Source organism: Myodes glareolus, chromosome 2 (assembly GCF_982192425.1).
Source record: "Myodes glareolus chromosome 2, mMyoGla1.1, whole genome shotgun sequence".
NCBI lineage: Eukaryota > Metazoa > Chordata > Mammalia > Rodentia > Cricetidae > Myodes > Myodes glareolus.
Genome location: NC_142027.1, coordinates 86,051,613 through 86,067,379, shown reverse-complemented (window position 1 = coordinate 86,067,379; position 15,767 = coordinate 86,051,613). Strand labels below are relative to the sequence as shown.

Here is a 15,767-nt window from a genome sequence, read left to right as displayed (position 1 = left end):
GACTGTTAGGTACAGTTGGGAACTCTTGCTCCCAATGTCCTGCCAGTGTCCATCTCCGGGGCTTCAGTCAGCCCTCTCACTGTCCTCCCTTCCAGACCCCAAAAGCACAAGCTTAGGACCAGGCACTTTCTTTTATTAGAAGGCGTTACTGAAGGGATGGAGACAGTAGCATGCTCCTTCACAGAATGGGGGTCTGAAGGAAAACTGTCCTGGACATTGAGTTACTGAGATTTAAAAAGAAAAAAAAAAGCGGGGCGGGGGGGGGGGATAGTTTCTAGGAGGAAAATACAAACAAGGGAAGAACGGCCTTCTCAGAGCCCAAACACAGGGACCCTTCTTGTCCCTCTTCAGTCCTCCACTGTGATCTGCCTAGGCCTCCCACCTCCCTGTGCTCCAGGCACCATACTAGCTACTGGGGACGCATTTCAAAATAAAAGTCTGTCCTGCTCTCATAGAATGCCCCTTTCCCTGGAAGAGCTGGGCATGCCAGCCTTCCTGCCTTCTTGCGGGAAACCAGCTCTGTGCTCAGCCTGCTCTGACCCTGTGCTCCAGTCTTCCTCTCTCACCTACAAATTGTCCAGCCATTCTCCCCACACTGATCCCGCTCCCTGGGTTTACAGCTCACACTTGTTGCACGAAATCCACTGCAATAAGAAAGGTAGCCACAGTGTGTCAGAGAGGTTCTGGGCCAACAGAAGAGTGAGCTTGGCTACGACAGCCTGTTGAGACAAGCCACCTCCTGGAGCAGAACAAAGCAGGTCGGGCCAGGCTGCAGGGCACCAGGGATTGGGGTTTTCGCTGGAGGTCCTTGGCCCTGGTGTGTCTAAGCCACTTGACCACGTGTTGCTTTCTTTTTAAGTCCCACGCCCCAAACCCTTTCAGGGCCACTGGTATGGCTGAGACACCCTGAACTTCCCACTGTTTTTGAAATTCAGTTTCTGGTCTGTGGTTTCTGTGCGCTGTATCTTTGCTGTTGTTTTATGTGGGGGCTCTTGCTGCACAAGGCTGGCACCACTTAGAGGACACTTGCCTGTATTCCTCCATTCCTAACCCGTGTCGTGTACTTAGAGGGACTCTTACAGCTGTTTCCCCAGGTACACCCCTCCCAGGCGTCCTGACTCCTTGGTCTGTGCAGCAGCCCTTGTGCTGTTCCCGTTCCTCACCTGGCCTTTCTAACAGTCATTTAAGTGTATACATCTGACTTTTTTGCTTTTTAACCCAGTGTACCAGTTTGAAAACCCCATGCCGTAAGGTGGTTCATTTGCAGACTAGTGAGACACGCTGTGCTTTTGTATTAGTAGACGTGCAGCCAACAGGAGTAACTAGATTTTTCCACATAAAAAATGGTTCATATTGAAACACACACACACACACATGCAATCATGTATTCAGTGAAGTAGCATCTTTACAAAGGGAACCCATGTTCCCATGACTTTATGCACTTTTCAGAGGATCATATGCAGCCTTTTGAACAATTTTAGAGGAAAAAAAATGCTTCTCTTTATAAATTATGTCAGTAGTATTAAAAGTGATATAGATTTTAGAACATTAAAAATAAGTATTTTTAGTTTGAGCAGAAACATCAGTGATTTACATCGTGTTGGTTAACAACAAAAATCATAATTAGTCAAAATACATGATAGTTTGCCGTTTGTGCCCTTTTTTTACAAAATCGAGAACCAGTATGTTACAGCCTGCTTTCTTTGAAGTTCACTGACAACCATGCATTCATGGAGAATGTGTGTTCATGGTTGAGTATCCCCATCTTACTCTACAGAGAAAGTGGGCCGCATGCTCGCATACTGCTGCAGCACAGAGCTGTGTTTCAGCCAGGCATTGTGTCCTTTGTGACTGTCTGAAGATGCAGAATGTGAACATGGCAATAGTCTGCTCCTCGCTGGACAGCTGAAATGATGATGGGCCCGCGAGTGCTGGCAGCCTGGTTTTCTGGAAGACGCCTTGGCGTTCTGGTCTCGGACCACCGTCAGTTATCTGTCAAAGCCCGCGTGAACACTAAAAACATGGGAGAATAGTAAGCTCGTGCATGATGCCTGCAAATTTGATGACTGGATTTTTAAAAAGTGTCCATAGACAAAACCAACAAAATTCAAGGTAGTACTGGTCAAACCTATCAAACCCAGAAAATAGGCAAAAGAAAAAAAGCAGCCCAAATTCAGAAAGAAAGAAAGAACTGTCCGTCTCAGATTTGCAAGAAGGGGAAGGCTTGGTTAATGTAAACTTGTTGGAGAGCCGTAGGATTCCAGGTGATCACACATTCCTAACCCAGAGCTGTCTCATTAGAGATGCTCTGTGAGCATTGGTTTTATCTCAGATGGATTCAAAGAGCACTAATTGTGATAAATAGGAAAATTATGCTCAGCTCCTAGGTGGATAATTGAAGCTGGACTATTTTCCTAAGTGATGTTGCGTGTTCAAAGATCAGTCATTGTAATTGTATCAAGGCTGTACATTCTAATGAGACATGAATATTGAATTACACTCAGCATATTAAATATGTATTATATGTGTATGCTGATAATTAGAATGGACTTGTAATTACATACTTTAAAAGTCACTAGAATATGCAACTTTTTAAGAAATGAAACCATTTATTTTGTCTATCGTAAGTGTGCTTCATTAGGGAAAGCAGCTTTGAAACCCAGCAGAACTGGAGCCGGCAAGCCACTGGAGCTGTGCGAGTTGCAGGCTTGCCCTGGCCTGATGCAGCCTGCTCCCTCCCACCCGGGCCCTGTGAGGAAGCGTCAGACCCAGAGGAGCGGGTGCTGGATGAGTGCCCTGTTCCCCTGAGGTTACCAATATCTAGCAGAGCCAAAGACTCTAACGTCAACACTCGGGTTCCTACTACTCCTCCGCACTGTGCTGCGAGTTCATTTTTAAATTCTATGCTATAGAAACCTTTAGAGTGGTTTTCTTTGTAGGTAAGGGATCCTCTGGCATTTTCTCCATGTTGGTTTTCTTTAGGCACGTCATGTAGACATTTCTGCAAGTTAGGAAAATAAGATTTTGTCATGCATTGGTCATAGGAGTGTTGTTTGTTCGTTTGCTGTTTCAGGTCAACAACTATGATATCAGCAATGTGTCCCATAACTATGCCCGGGCCGTGCTTTCCCAGCCGTGCAGCACGCTGCATCTCACCGTTCTGCGGGAGAGGCGCTTCGGCAGCCGAGCAAACAGCCATGCCGACGGCAGCGCACCTCGGGATGAGGTCTTCCAAGTGCTGCTGCACAAACGCGACTCGGCGGAGCAGCTGGGGATTAAATTAGTCCGAAGGACAGATGAGCCGGGCGTTTTTATTCTTGACCTTCTGGAAGGGGGGCTGGCAGCTCAGGATGGCAGGCTCAACAGTAATGACCGGGTACTGGCCATCAACGGACATGACCTGAAGCATGGGACCCCAGAGCTCGCCGCCCAGATCATTCAGGTGAACAATGCCCAGCACTGGCCCTGGGTCGTCCGTCACACAGCCGTGTCTGTTTTCATTGGCAAATAAGAATTCCAGGGTCACCCATGTTTCTTTGGAAAATCACACATGGTTCTAGAAAGTCTTCAGGATCCACACTGCTATGTATAACTTCCCCAAATAGAACTGTGTTTGTTAGGGTTCTTTTGCTGTTGTTGACTGTTTGCTTTCCTGAAGTACTTTGGGGCTTCTGTTTGTACAGTGTAGGCACCACAGCTTTACCTGTTTCAGGAGAGCAAGGGTTTACCTCAGCCAGTAAGCTTGTCAGAGTAGCTTTCAAGGAAAGTTGCAATGCGGATTTGGGGCTCTGAGGTGTTAACAACAATGACAGTGAGTGTGTATTGTAAGAAAAGCCCAAGTAGCCATTGACACCTCCCACAGCATGGTGAAGTCATCAGAGCTGTAAATGTCCGGACTCTAATGGTCACCTCCGCATTTACCTGCTGTACCCGAGAGATGCGGCCAGATTAACGCAAGACTAACGTATAGTATTAAAGTGTGTGTGTTTGTGTGTCTGAGTGTGCCATCCGTGGTGCATGTGGAGATCTGAGGACAGCTTGCTGTAGCCAGCTCTCTTCCACTATGTACGTGGCAGTGAGTGCCTTTACCCTCTGAGCCACCTTTCCAGCCCATATAGGAGTTTCTTTGCCTCATTCATTTCAGTCACAGAGAAGGTTTTTAGTTCTTACCACGGTTCCTTAAAGCAGGCTGTCAGTTTCTGTAGGAGAAATGGTAAAGGCGGAGGTTTGTGGTGATGACCGAGGAAAAGCATCGGGTGTCAGATGTACTTTAGAGAACAACATGACCTTATATATAATATATGTATGAACCTTTGTGTTTAAACACACACAGCAGACCTCCAAATATTAAACACACATGAGCCTCCAAATATTTAACTCTTAAAGACATGTGTGTGTGTGTTTCAGTGTCAGAGGTTTGAAAAACATTAGCCTGTGACCTTTTTCCTGCTACCGGTTAGTGACTGTCCAGATGAGGCGTTGGTGCAGTGACTAAGACATCCATAGATAGTGAGTGTCCCAGGCGTTGTCTACTTAGAGCATTCATGGGACTGAGTCAGGAGCCTCTAGCCTGTGTTACTTAATGAGAACCTGCTTCAATGGGGAGGGGGGGAGAGAAGAGGAGAGGGAGTTCCACTTAAGATCTCTAAACCACAAACATCATTTGTAATGGGTAGTGATGAATGTGTCTTCTCCAGGCCAGCGGAGAGAGGGTGAATTTGACAATTGCCAGAGTGGGGAAACCCCAGCCCAACAATGGCACCCGTGAAGCAGGAGCACACAGCCTCAGCCAGCAGCATGCACAGCCGCCCGCTCACAGCCGACCAAGCTCACACAAGGTGAGGACGCCTCCCTCCTTTAGTTCGCATCACCCTGAGAAGATTGGGGGGGAGGTAAGATTTTTGTGTATGGGTCATAAGGCATGTTAAAGTTTTGTTTGTTTTTAAAGCCTGAAATGCAGGCTGCCATGCTGTTTGGAGCCCTAGTGTTAGAGTGTGAGAGTGGCCTCCCGGGGCAGCCTCTGTAGTTTCTGTCAGGGAGGCTTCCTCTGTGAAGTGATTGACAAGAAGTGATTTTCCACGTGTAAGTCAGATCTTCTCAGGTTGCTTGTTTAAATGTGATCACTGGTTTGATGGTTAAAAATGCATCGTGACTTACCTGGCAGGGGAGACACCATGATCGTGAAGGTGGTTTTCCCAGGGCGAGACTTCTCCATTTCTCTCAGGATGTACCGACCCCAGAGATTTCCCCAAATGCGGGAAACTCGTCTGCATAATTTGTGGTGGGGGACTGTGTTTACGCTCTCCTCTGTTTAAAAAAAAAATGCATCATGAAAACGTGATTAAATCCATGGTTAGCAGTTAGGCGTGTTGCCTGCAGTGACAGAATTAGCTATATGAACACTGGATCGAGGCATCATAAACTTTGACAGGCATACGGACAGCATGTGCTATTATGGTTTTAAAATCCCTATCTATTGGGTATTTTAAAGGCGTGGTGGCACACGCCTTTAATCCCACAACTCAGGAGTCAGAAAGAAGCAGATCTCTGTGAGTTCGAGGCCAGCCTGGTCTTCAGAGCAAGTTCCAGGACAGGCACCAAAGCTACACAGAGAAACCCTGTCTCAAAAACAAAAACGAACAAACAAAAAATCCAAAGAGCTGTGTACTATTTTCAGTCCTCACTAAGGAGTAAACTATATAATCCCTTGATACCCACCACCGACCCATCACCTTTTTAGCCTGTTTTCACCCCATGTTTTCCTCTTTCCCTGTGCAGGACCTCACACAGTGCGTCACTTGCCAGGAGAAGCACATCACAGTAAAGAAGGAGCCACACGAGTCCCTCGGGATGACGGTTGCCGGGGGCAGAGGGAGTAAGAGTGGTGAACTGCCCATCTTCGTGACCAGCGTGCCGCCCCATGGCTGCCTTGCACGGGACGGCAGAATCAAGAGAGGTGAGACAGGCTCTTGGAAGATCTGCCGCGTGTCATCTCAAAGTTAAGGTCACACTTTCAAAGAGTAATTACTGTGTTTCATGTTAAACGTGACTTTTAAAAATCTTTTGAAGTGTCCTTGTGTAGAAAACACAATATTTTTCTGTAAGGTTAGGAAATTTAACCCTGATGATGGTTCAAGACCCCACAGTTGCTCAGATTCTTGGCTTATTTTTATCTTGGAAAAGATCCAGCTTATGGCAGATGATACTGAAGGGCCTTCTCACTGAAATACAGTGCTGATTATGATCAAGCGTCAGGGACCTGTGTGGTGCTGAGCGGTAGAGGCCTCCGCTGCCGAAGCCTGATGCCCCAAGCTCTGTCTCTGGAGACCGAGCTACAAGGACACAAGGCTTTGGAAAGTCCTCTCTGACCTCGTGCAGAAGACAAGAGGAAGTAGTGGAGGACAAACTTGATTTTAGAGATTGAGTCCTCATGCCCTTTGTCCCCTCACGACTCTGTTAGCGCCTCGAGAGGACATGTAACCGAGCACTGTTGCCATGGTAGAATAGCTGTCTCTGCTGATGGACCTCATGTGGGGAGGAAATTGGAGCTGAAAGGTTATTTTCCCAGGAACGAAGGCAGGCTCCTCTTTCCCCGCTCCCCTCACAAAAGCTAGCACTTGGGAAAGCCCACATGAAAGTCAAAATCCTGTGACCTGTAATTAGCTGCAGTGTTTCAGGTAACCCACAGAGTGGGAAAAAGTGTTTACAAGTCCTGCATTCATGTATGGGTACATGGCATATCAAGAAATTGTGAAAAACTTCTCCAACTCAGTAAAAAATGTAAATTACCTAATTTAAAGACAGAAATCGACATTTCTCCCAAGAAGACAGTGGCATGGAAATCTGCTCGGCATGGCTGTCAGAGCAGTGGCCTCAGGCTGCCCTGAAGTGCCCTAAGTCATAGCGGTGCTGCCCAGAGCTGGGGTGGGGGGTTGGTTTTTGGTTTTACAAGACAGGGTTTCTCAGTTTAACAGCCTTGGCTGTCCTGGAACTCAGAAGTTTGCTCGTGTCTACCTCCCCAGTGCTGGGATTAAAGGCGCGCACCGCACTGCACCGCCTCTGTAGCTCTTTTCCATATTGTTCCTGCTCAAGCAAGGGAAGATGTTCAAGTCCTGTTTTATCTCACAGAGTGGTCTGAGGATGACTGTCCTCAGATCCTAGCCTGCACGCCCTCGCTGGGGCTCTTTTCTGTGTATAAAATTGTGCAATATTGAATAGAATCTGTTAAGGTTATTTCTAAGAGTAAAGGATCAAATGGTTTGGGGATCAGAAAGAACCATAGAGCACTCTGGAGCTCAAAGGAGAGAAGCAGCGCTCACCACGTATACAGCTACAAAGGCTAACGATTTGGACTCAGACCTCACAAGGTGCTTCAAGACACAGTCCTTCCCTCTCTAATCTGACATTATTTTGAGTTTTGAATTGTTTGAAATGTTCTCTGTGCCCTTGGTGGTACAAAAAAATCACAAATAAGTAAGAACCCATCACCATCCCTTCTAAGTTCTGAAAATGACCTGTTGATTGGCTGGCAAGGGAGAGTCGAGAGGTGCTCATGCCATTCTCTGGCTTCCCCAACGGCACAGGTGATGTGTTGCTGAATATCAACGGCATTGACCTGACCAACCTCAGTCACAGCGAGGCTGTGGCCATGCTAAAAGCCAGCGCTGCGTCTTCAGCCGTCGTCCTCAAAGCCCTGGAAGTCCAGATCATGGAGGAGGCAGCCCAGGCCTCAGAGGAGCAGCCAGGCGCTTTCAGTGAGAATGAGTACGACGCCAGCTGGTCCCCATCCTGGGTCATGTGGCTCGGGCTGCCAAGGTACCAAGAGCGCTCTCGTTGTCTTACACAGTGATCATCTTCTTAACCTTCATCAGTATGCTCCACAGTTAGCTCACCCAGTGGGTGCATCAGATTATAAAAGCAAGTTTTTAGGTAAATTGAATAACATCCAAGCTAAAAAGATTTGTATCTACTTGTAAAAAGAAGACAATTTTGCCAGATCCCACTAAAGAGGGTTTTGTTTTGTTTTTTTGAAAGGGATAGAATGTGTACTTGTTCACATGCGGGGATGGCAGACACACCCCCACACCTGGTTTTTCTGTGTGGGTCCTGGCTGTCCGGACTCGGGCCTCATACTTACACCGCAGACATTTATCCATTGAGTCAACTTTCCTTGAAAAGGCAGAATTTTGGGTTTCTAAGGCAAGATCTCACCCTGTAGCCCAGGCTAGCCAAGAACTTTTGATTATTTTGTAAAAAGTAGTTAGAACTCAGTCAGTATTTGAACTCAGGACACATGACCAGCGACATGTTCTGTGACTGGCTGATGGGAGCCCTGGAGACATTGGAACCTCCACTGGCACCCCAGGGTGCTGACCTTTCTCTCGATGGCCGATGTTTGGTGTTGAGATAGGAAGAGTGTGTGTAACTATGGTTATTTGTATTAAAATAATTTAGATTCTCATTATCTATAAAAAGCATTGCGAATCATGTTTGACTACTAGCCACATATGAGACTACTGGTTCTTAAATAAAAATAAACCAGAAGATGCACAGTTTCTGAGTCATCTGCCTCATGTGGGTGTAACTTACAGTGAGGAGTTTACACACAGTGTATGCCTGGGGAAGTTCTGTTATGTAAGGGCAGCAAGATGTCATAGGTATTGAATTTTACTTGTTGATAGCCAAGCTGACTAGCTTGTTCCCATGTATTTTGTTTTGTTTTTCGTTGTAAGGCCTAGACTTCATGTCTCGTAGACATCGCAGGACCTTCTGGAGTAAGGGTGATAGTAGCAAAAATGATGTCGTACATGTTTATCAGTACATCGAAAGTAGGAATCAGGAGCTAGAGAGATGGCCCAGTGGTTCAGAGGATTTGCTGCTCTTGCAGAAGACCTAGGTTCAGTTCCCAGCACCTACATAACATCTCACAACCACCTGTAACTCCAGGTTCAGAGGATCCGACACACTCTTCCTGGTCTCCACTGACACTGTCCATATGTGTGGTGCACATACATAAATGTAGGTGAACACCCATACACATAGAATAAAAGTAAGTCCTTTTTAAAAAACAGATGCAAATGGTTATTATCAGTCTAAACCTTGTTCAGCTGATACCCGGGCCATCAGAGCTTTCTAGAGCAATGGTCTTATTGAGAGGGCTGGGTAGGTTTTGAGACAAGGTTTCTCTGTGTAGCCCAGACTGTCCTGGAACTTGCTCTGTAGACCCAGACTAGCCTTAAACATACAGACATCCACCTGCCTCTGCCTTCCGAGTGCTGAAACTAAAGGCGTGCACCACCATGGCCAGCTGAGCAGTGGTTCTTAACCTCCCTAACATTAATACAGTTCCTCATGTTGTGGTGACCCCAACCGTAAGATTATTTTCATTACTACTTCATGACTGTAATTTTTCTACTGTTGTGAATTGTCATTAAATATCCTTTGTACCTCTCTGTACTCAGTGCCGGGGGTGCAGTTAGTACTAGAATTGCAGTGCTGTGAGGAGTACCGGTCCATGATCTCTGTGCACTTTCTCCGTGTGTTCATGTCTTCACTTGGCAAGAGAAGCCGAAGAGAAGCTGGAGAAAGTGAGCCCGTCTAGCACTAATCGTGCTAGAAAATGGGTTATCAAGATAATAACACAGACAGGGCTGGTACAGTTTGCCCAGCACATGTGGAGCTCTGTGCTTGATCCCTAGTGTGCAGGAAAAAACAAACACGAAAGCACTAACCATGTCGTCAAAGGGAAGTAGCCTAAGCCCTTCGCTACGCATGTTGTGACAAAGGCGGAGAATAAAAGCCTCTGTGTCAGCTTTCTCTGTGTGTTTTTGACAGTGCCCTTCACAGCTACCATGATATAGTCCTACGAAGAAGCTACCTGGGAAGCTGGGGATTCAGTATTGTGGGCGGATATGAAGAGAACCACACCAACCAGCCATTCTTCATTAAAACCATCGTCTTAGGAACCCCTGCTTACTACGATGGGAGACTAAAGTGAGTCTGGTATTCATTGACGATGTGGATTGTGTTCTTCATGCTAGAAGATAATCCAGCTCGGGGTTCAGCACTCATGCCTGTGTCGGTTTTGTAAACAGTGTTATTTCAGCACAGCATACTCATTGTGTGCCCACCGTCAGTGGCTCCTTCCACCCCAAAGCTAAGTTGTCTTGTACGGAAACTGTACAGTGGGCCACAGAGCCCGTCACGGGATCTCTGAGCGAGACTGAAGCTGTTGCCATTCTTGTTCCTTAGAGCAATGTTTTTTGTTTTGTTTTGTTTTTATTTATTATGTATACAATATTCTGTCTGCATTATGCTTGCAGGCCAGAAGAGTAAGAGGGCACCAGACCTCATTACAGATGGTTGTGAGCCACCATGTGGTTGCTGGGAATTGAACTCAGGACCTTTGGAAGAGCAGGCAATGCTCTTAACCACTGAGCCATCTCTCCAGATCCCCCCCCCCGCCCGCCTTTTTTTTTATTTATTTAGGAGCAATGTTTTCTTTACCTAGACCAGATCCGAACCCGAGTCACCTATCTGAGTGGGTTGCGGCATTTTCCGTACAGCTCGTGCAGGTCTCCTGCCGTCAGATAAATCCACTTTATTTTTCCTGAGGCTCAATGTCTGCCTGACTTTGTGTTCATGGGAGATCCATGAATGGGCAGCCATAGCAGTGAACCAGTGGGTAAATGTACCCTACCCAACTTAGGGTTGTCAGGCGTACCCCTGGGAGCTGTGTATTTATTTTAATGCATGTGCAGGTGCCCATGAGAGCATCAGACCCCCTGGAACTGGAGTTACAGACGGTTATGAACTGCTTCATATGAGTGCTGGGAACCAAGCCCGGGTCCCGAAAGAGCGGCAAATGCTCATACAGTGAGCCATCTCCCTGGCCTTGATTTGGCACTTTTTAGAGAGATGGCCTCACCAAATGAAGTTGTTCTTCTTGTCCTTAAGTCCCCACCCGTTACGGGCAAGTTGGCTCAGTAAGTTTGGGTTGGTAAAGGAGAGAGTACTGGCTTAGAAGTTTCCCCAGAGGTGGTAATATTCCTAGCTGCTGACGGCCAACCAGAGCAAAATTGTGATTTTGATCTAACCCACTGGGCCCGTGTTTGTGATGCCGTTGAGATAATGACACTCTGCTTCTCTTTGTGTTTTGTTCAGATGTGGAGACATGATTGTAGCCGTAAATGGCCTGTCGACTGTGGGCATGAGTCACTCTGCTCTGGTCCCCATGTTGAAAGAACAAAGGAACAAGGTCACTCTGACAGTCATTTGCTGGCCCGGTAGCCTCGTCTAGAGTCGCTTCTTCCTGCAGTCTGTTGAAGAAAGTCCCTCTGGTGTGGCGCTTCTACAATCACCCCACGCTTCCTCTCTGCTCAGAGATCAGCTCCCGCTAGACCCGGGAGCTTACATTTTGAACACACTCAATGGCCACCCTCTGGGGTGCTTGGATCCTCCCAAGACCGGAGGATGGAAGCGGCTTCCCGACCTACAGACACTAGGTCATGAAATGATTTACATCTGCAATTCCTGCATCAGCAGCAACTTACTGCAGCATTTGCAGCAGCCTTCCTGCCCTGTAAACAGCCCTACAAGTGGCTGCATTTTGGGTTTTGCTCATTTTCCATTGGTGCCAACATTTCAAAACTTTTATACCATTTATAAAGCAACTTTTGGGTTGTTTCTACCTTAATTTTCAGTACTTAAATGAAGACATAAGTCTGACACCACTAATGAGATTTCTTTTTAAATAATGTAGAAAATCAAAAATAATGCTCTTCAGGGACAGAGCAGCCTGGGAGGTGCTGTCCTCAGGCTGGCGGAGCGGCGTTGGCTGGAGTGGCCCAGGAACGCGAAGATTCTTTTCCACAGGAATGCTTTGTTATGTAGGAAATGTTTGAAGATGTTCTTCTAAAAGTCATTTCTAGAGTTTATATTTATCAGCAATCTTGTCTGGGGATGTTTCTGTGATTTCTGCGATTGAACCAGGTGATTAAGAACATTACTGTGTTAAATACACACACAGCACAGCCAAGTTGGAGAGAAGACTAACTTTGTTCCTGTGTGTTTTAGAAGTCCTTAGTTTCCCCAAGAGACCAAAAAGCTCTGTTTTTTTTTTTAATCTGAAATGGTAGATTTTAGGCGTTAATATCTTCAACTGTTGGTCACTAAACTTTCTTTCTTTCTTTTTTGTTTTTTTGTTTTGAAAACTATGTCCTTTATTCAACACAGTCGTCCCTTACAAGGCATAATGAGAAAGTCAGAGGAAAAATATCTTTACCTGGTTAATATTTATACTTGAAAAGTTTTATTTAGAAACCTAGTTTAAAATCAGAGCTAACTACAAGTGACCTGAGATAAACGGCATTGATAATCAGAATACGGGCTTCTGCATGGCGCTGGGGTGAGCCCACCTCCTTCACAGCCATGGCTGGGCTTTGTATCCATATCACTGATTAGTCCACTTAAATTTATATTTTAAAAAAAAATCTCTTTGTGATAAAGTAACAGTAGTTGCTACTGGCTTCTTCCCCCCCTTGGCTTCCCATGGTCACCTTGCTGCCAGCCCACCAGGGAGGGATACCCAGGGTGTAGCTCTGTTGTGGGACAATCGCCTGTGAAACAATTTGATACTGAAGTGCAATTGATGTGAAGCAATGTTTCCTGCTCCCCAAATACAGTTTTGTAATCAGCCTTGCTACTTTTGAAAGACTTTGTAAAACTTGTCATTTCTCTGGGGTGGGACCATCCAACAGTATCATAACTGCCACTTTGTTATACATAAAAATATGTCCAACCTGGTGGTCTGGTGAATATTTTTGGGGGGGAAGGTGCTTTTCCATATTATTTTTCTCATAAAATTTTCTCAGAAAACACTGGCTTTCCATCTGTAAAGGAAATTTGTCCCGATCTGCTACTATTGAAATGTTTGCACTTTCTCATTTAAGTGCCTGCAGGTGAATATTTTGGTTTGTTCTGTGCCATCAGTTTACATTATTCTAGAATTTTTCAGATTTGTTTAAATAATGGTGTGATAATCATTCTGGATGGAAATAAAAGCCACCCCTTTCAGAGCAGCACGGCGTTCATCTGAGAGCCGTGTTCTTGTTGGCAGCTGCCGACCTCACTGCTCGCTGCACCCGAGCCCCCCACACCCACCTCCCGCTCCCGCAGACAGAACACACACCGTGGAGCCTGCACCGACTCACACTTCTCACAGCCAAGGCACCTCTGGCGCTGTGCTGTCCAGCGTGTGGCTGTTGAGCTGAAGCCTGGCCATGCAGCGTGCTGGAGTGACAGCATTGTGGCTGCACTGGCTTATATCGGGTTATATAAAATGCAGTAAGATTAACTTGCATTATTAAGCTTGATTTCACCAGTTTCTTTTTTTTAACTTTCTCACATGTGATTTACTAGAAACGTTTTGATTGATTTTAGTTACATCAGGAGCCCAGTTCATGTTTTCCTTGCACAGCATTCACCGTGTCAGGCAGGCCTGACGGAAGCATGGCTTCTGTTTCCACTAATGGTTAAAGCACATGCTCTGGGGGAGATGACCGCCGGGCAGCTGCGTTGTCCTCGCACTGAGGATGCGTGCTGTCTGACATTTGGTTCTGTCACACTGAAAGGTGACGTTGCACCTTCCTTTTACACTTGCTCACTTTCTGATGCAGACATGCATGTTTCCAGATGTTCAGCCACCCTGGAAACCTGGGGAACAGCCTGTTGGGCACTTTTTCTCATGAGCCATTTATGTTTCTCTGGCTTTATAGAAATCCCTAACACTGTGTAGTGGATTATTTTTGGTGCAAATAGCTCACCCCACTTTGTGACTTTCCTCTTTAAATTTTTATTTGTTTTTGAGACCGGGTTTCTCTGTGTAGTCCTGGCTGCCCTAGGACTCACTCTGAAGGCCAGGCTGATTAAAGGTGTGCCCCACTCCACATCCACTCTCTTTAATTTTGAAATCCGATGATCATCTGAGTTCCTCATCATAACCCTGACAGATGTGTAACAAACACATGAGCAGATCCCTTTCTCCCACATCTGCAGGGCTTGTCCTCACAGGGTTTTTTGATTATTGGATTTTTGTTCTTCCATCTCAGGTGTGCTTCTGGTTTACTCCAAGCATGCCACAGTCTAGCTTATTGGTCTAATCAGGTCCAACAGTCAGCTTGACACAAACTAGAGTTCCCTGGGAAGAGGAAGCCTCAACTGAGGAAACACCTCTATGTAGGTTAACCTTTGACCGTGTCTGTGAAGCATTTTCTTGATTGGTTGACGTAGGAGGATCCAGCACAGCGGATCCATTGATTGACGTAGGAGGATCCAGCACAGCAGATCCATTGATTGACGTAGGAGGATCCAGCACTAAATAGCCCAGACCTCAAGTGTCATCCCTGGACAGGTATAAGACTATATAAGAAGGCCAGCTCGGCAGGCCTGTAAGCAACCTTCCTCCATGGTCTTTCTCCAGGTTCCTGCCTTAATTCCTGCTTTAACTGCCCTTGCTAATGGGCTGTAGCCTCTAAGGTGAAATAAACCCTCCCCTCTCCAGGCAGTGTTCCGTCACAGCAGCAGAGCACAGGGAGAACTCGGGGGAAACATTGTGGCAGTTCCTGCTTGTCCCATCTCTGGGTTAGTGCTGGGTCAGATTGTTTCCAAACCACATCAGTACTGGAAAAGCAACAAAAACAGAGGTGAACACACCCATGGCATCCCACAGAGTGGAATTGAGTGGACAGCGCCAGCCCAGGAGGTGACAGTGTGTTCCAGCCCGAAGGGGCAATGATGTGAAAGCCCAGGATGTAGCCACAGCCTCACGGGCTGCCTGGTGCACGTGTTCTTTGTGCGAGGGTCACTGATGGAATTTCTTCTCCAGCAGGGGAACAGGTGGTGTGACAGAGAGTACCTGTACCAGCTTTTCCATCTCGTTAGACACCCGGAGAAATCAGCACGCCTTAGCTTTCTTTGACTGTTATAAAACATCCCAGAGCCACTACTTCAGAAGAGGAATGATTGACTTGGGCCCATAGTCTCAGATTTCAGACCATGGTTGTTGGGCTTTGGGGCCTGTGTAAGGCAGCATATATGGACAGGGAACGTGGTAGCGTGATGCTGTTCACCTGGCATCAAGATGGTAGCAGGAAAAGGATAGGAACAAAATCCCGCCATCAAGGGCATACTACTCCCCACTGACATAAAACGCCCCGCCCATGCCCTGGTCCTTAAAGGCCCTACCACCCCACCCCACCCCAGAGCACCAGATGCCAGGCACCAAGTGTCTGAAGACATGTGGGCCTCTGGGGACACTTAACCCGAGTCACAGCAGTTGGTTTAAAGGGTTTAATTTTCTTAGAGAACTATGCAATGTGATTCGGTTTTCAAATGGCCAAATCCTCCCTCAGCTCCAGCTGTTAATCTTTTCTTTCTAATTCTGGAGCTTCAGAATTGGATTTCTAGTTCTTTGCACTTTACAGCAGACTGCAGCACAATCCCTCGGACGTTTGAAGCTTTAGTCGGATAACTGAGTGGTTAAAATTCAGTTCGAAGTTTGCACACCTGGGTTTCAGCTTCCCCTTTCCTCAAGCCCTGTGCCCACATCACAGTTCAGTAACATCCTAGGTTGTGGTTTAAAAAGCTCAGAGTTGAAGCGATGAGTATCTTTTTGTTTTGAAAATATTTTTTTCTGTTTTTATTTACATAGATATTTGTGTATCTTTGTGTGTATATGTGTATTGTGCTAGTGCCCAAAGGAGGCCAGA

The 15,767-nt window shown here is 46.4% G+C and overlaps 1 protein-coding gene and 1 non-coding gene across 6 annotated transcripts in view; both read left to right on the top strand.

The window, feature by feature from the left end:
* The window catches only part of Lnx2 (ligand of numb-protein X 2), a 60,721-nt gene extending 47,918 nt beyond the window's left edge, over positions 1-12,803 (top strand). For all 5 annotated transcript variants that reach the window (XM_048418580.3, XM_048418574.3, XM_048418586.3 and 2 more), the window contains 6 exons: positions 3,074-3,442; positions 4,698-4,838; positions 5,779-5,956; positions 7,584-7,815; positions 9,835-9,993; positions 11,164-12,803. In XM_048418580.3, the coding sequence (XP_048274537.2) occupies positions 3,074-3,442; positions 4,698-4,838; positions 5,779-5,956; positions 7,584-7,815; positions 9,835-9,993; positions 11,164-11,299 (1,215 nt within the window). In that variant the 3' untranslated portion in view covers positions 11,300-12,803. The remainder of the gene's footprint in view (positions 1-3,073; positions 3,443-4,697; positions 4,839-5,778; positions 5,957-7,583; positions 7,816-9,834; positions 9,994-11,163) is intronic.
* On the top strand, positions 5,150-5,310 carry LOC125390547 (U1 spliceosomal RNA). Its single transcript, XR_007228780.3, has one exon. It is a non-coding gene; the product is annotated as a U1 spliceosomal RNA (small nuclear RNA).
* Positions 12,804-15,767: the final 2,964 nt, after the last annotated feature.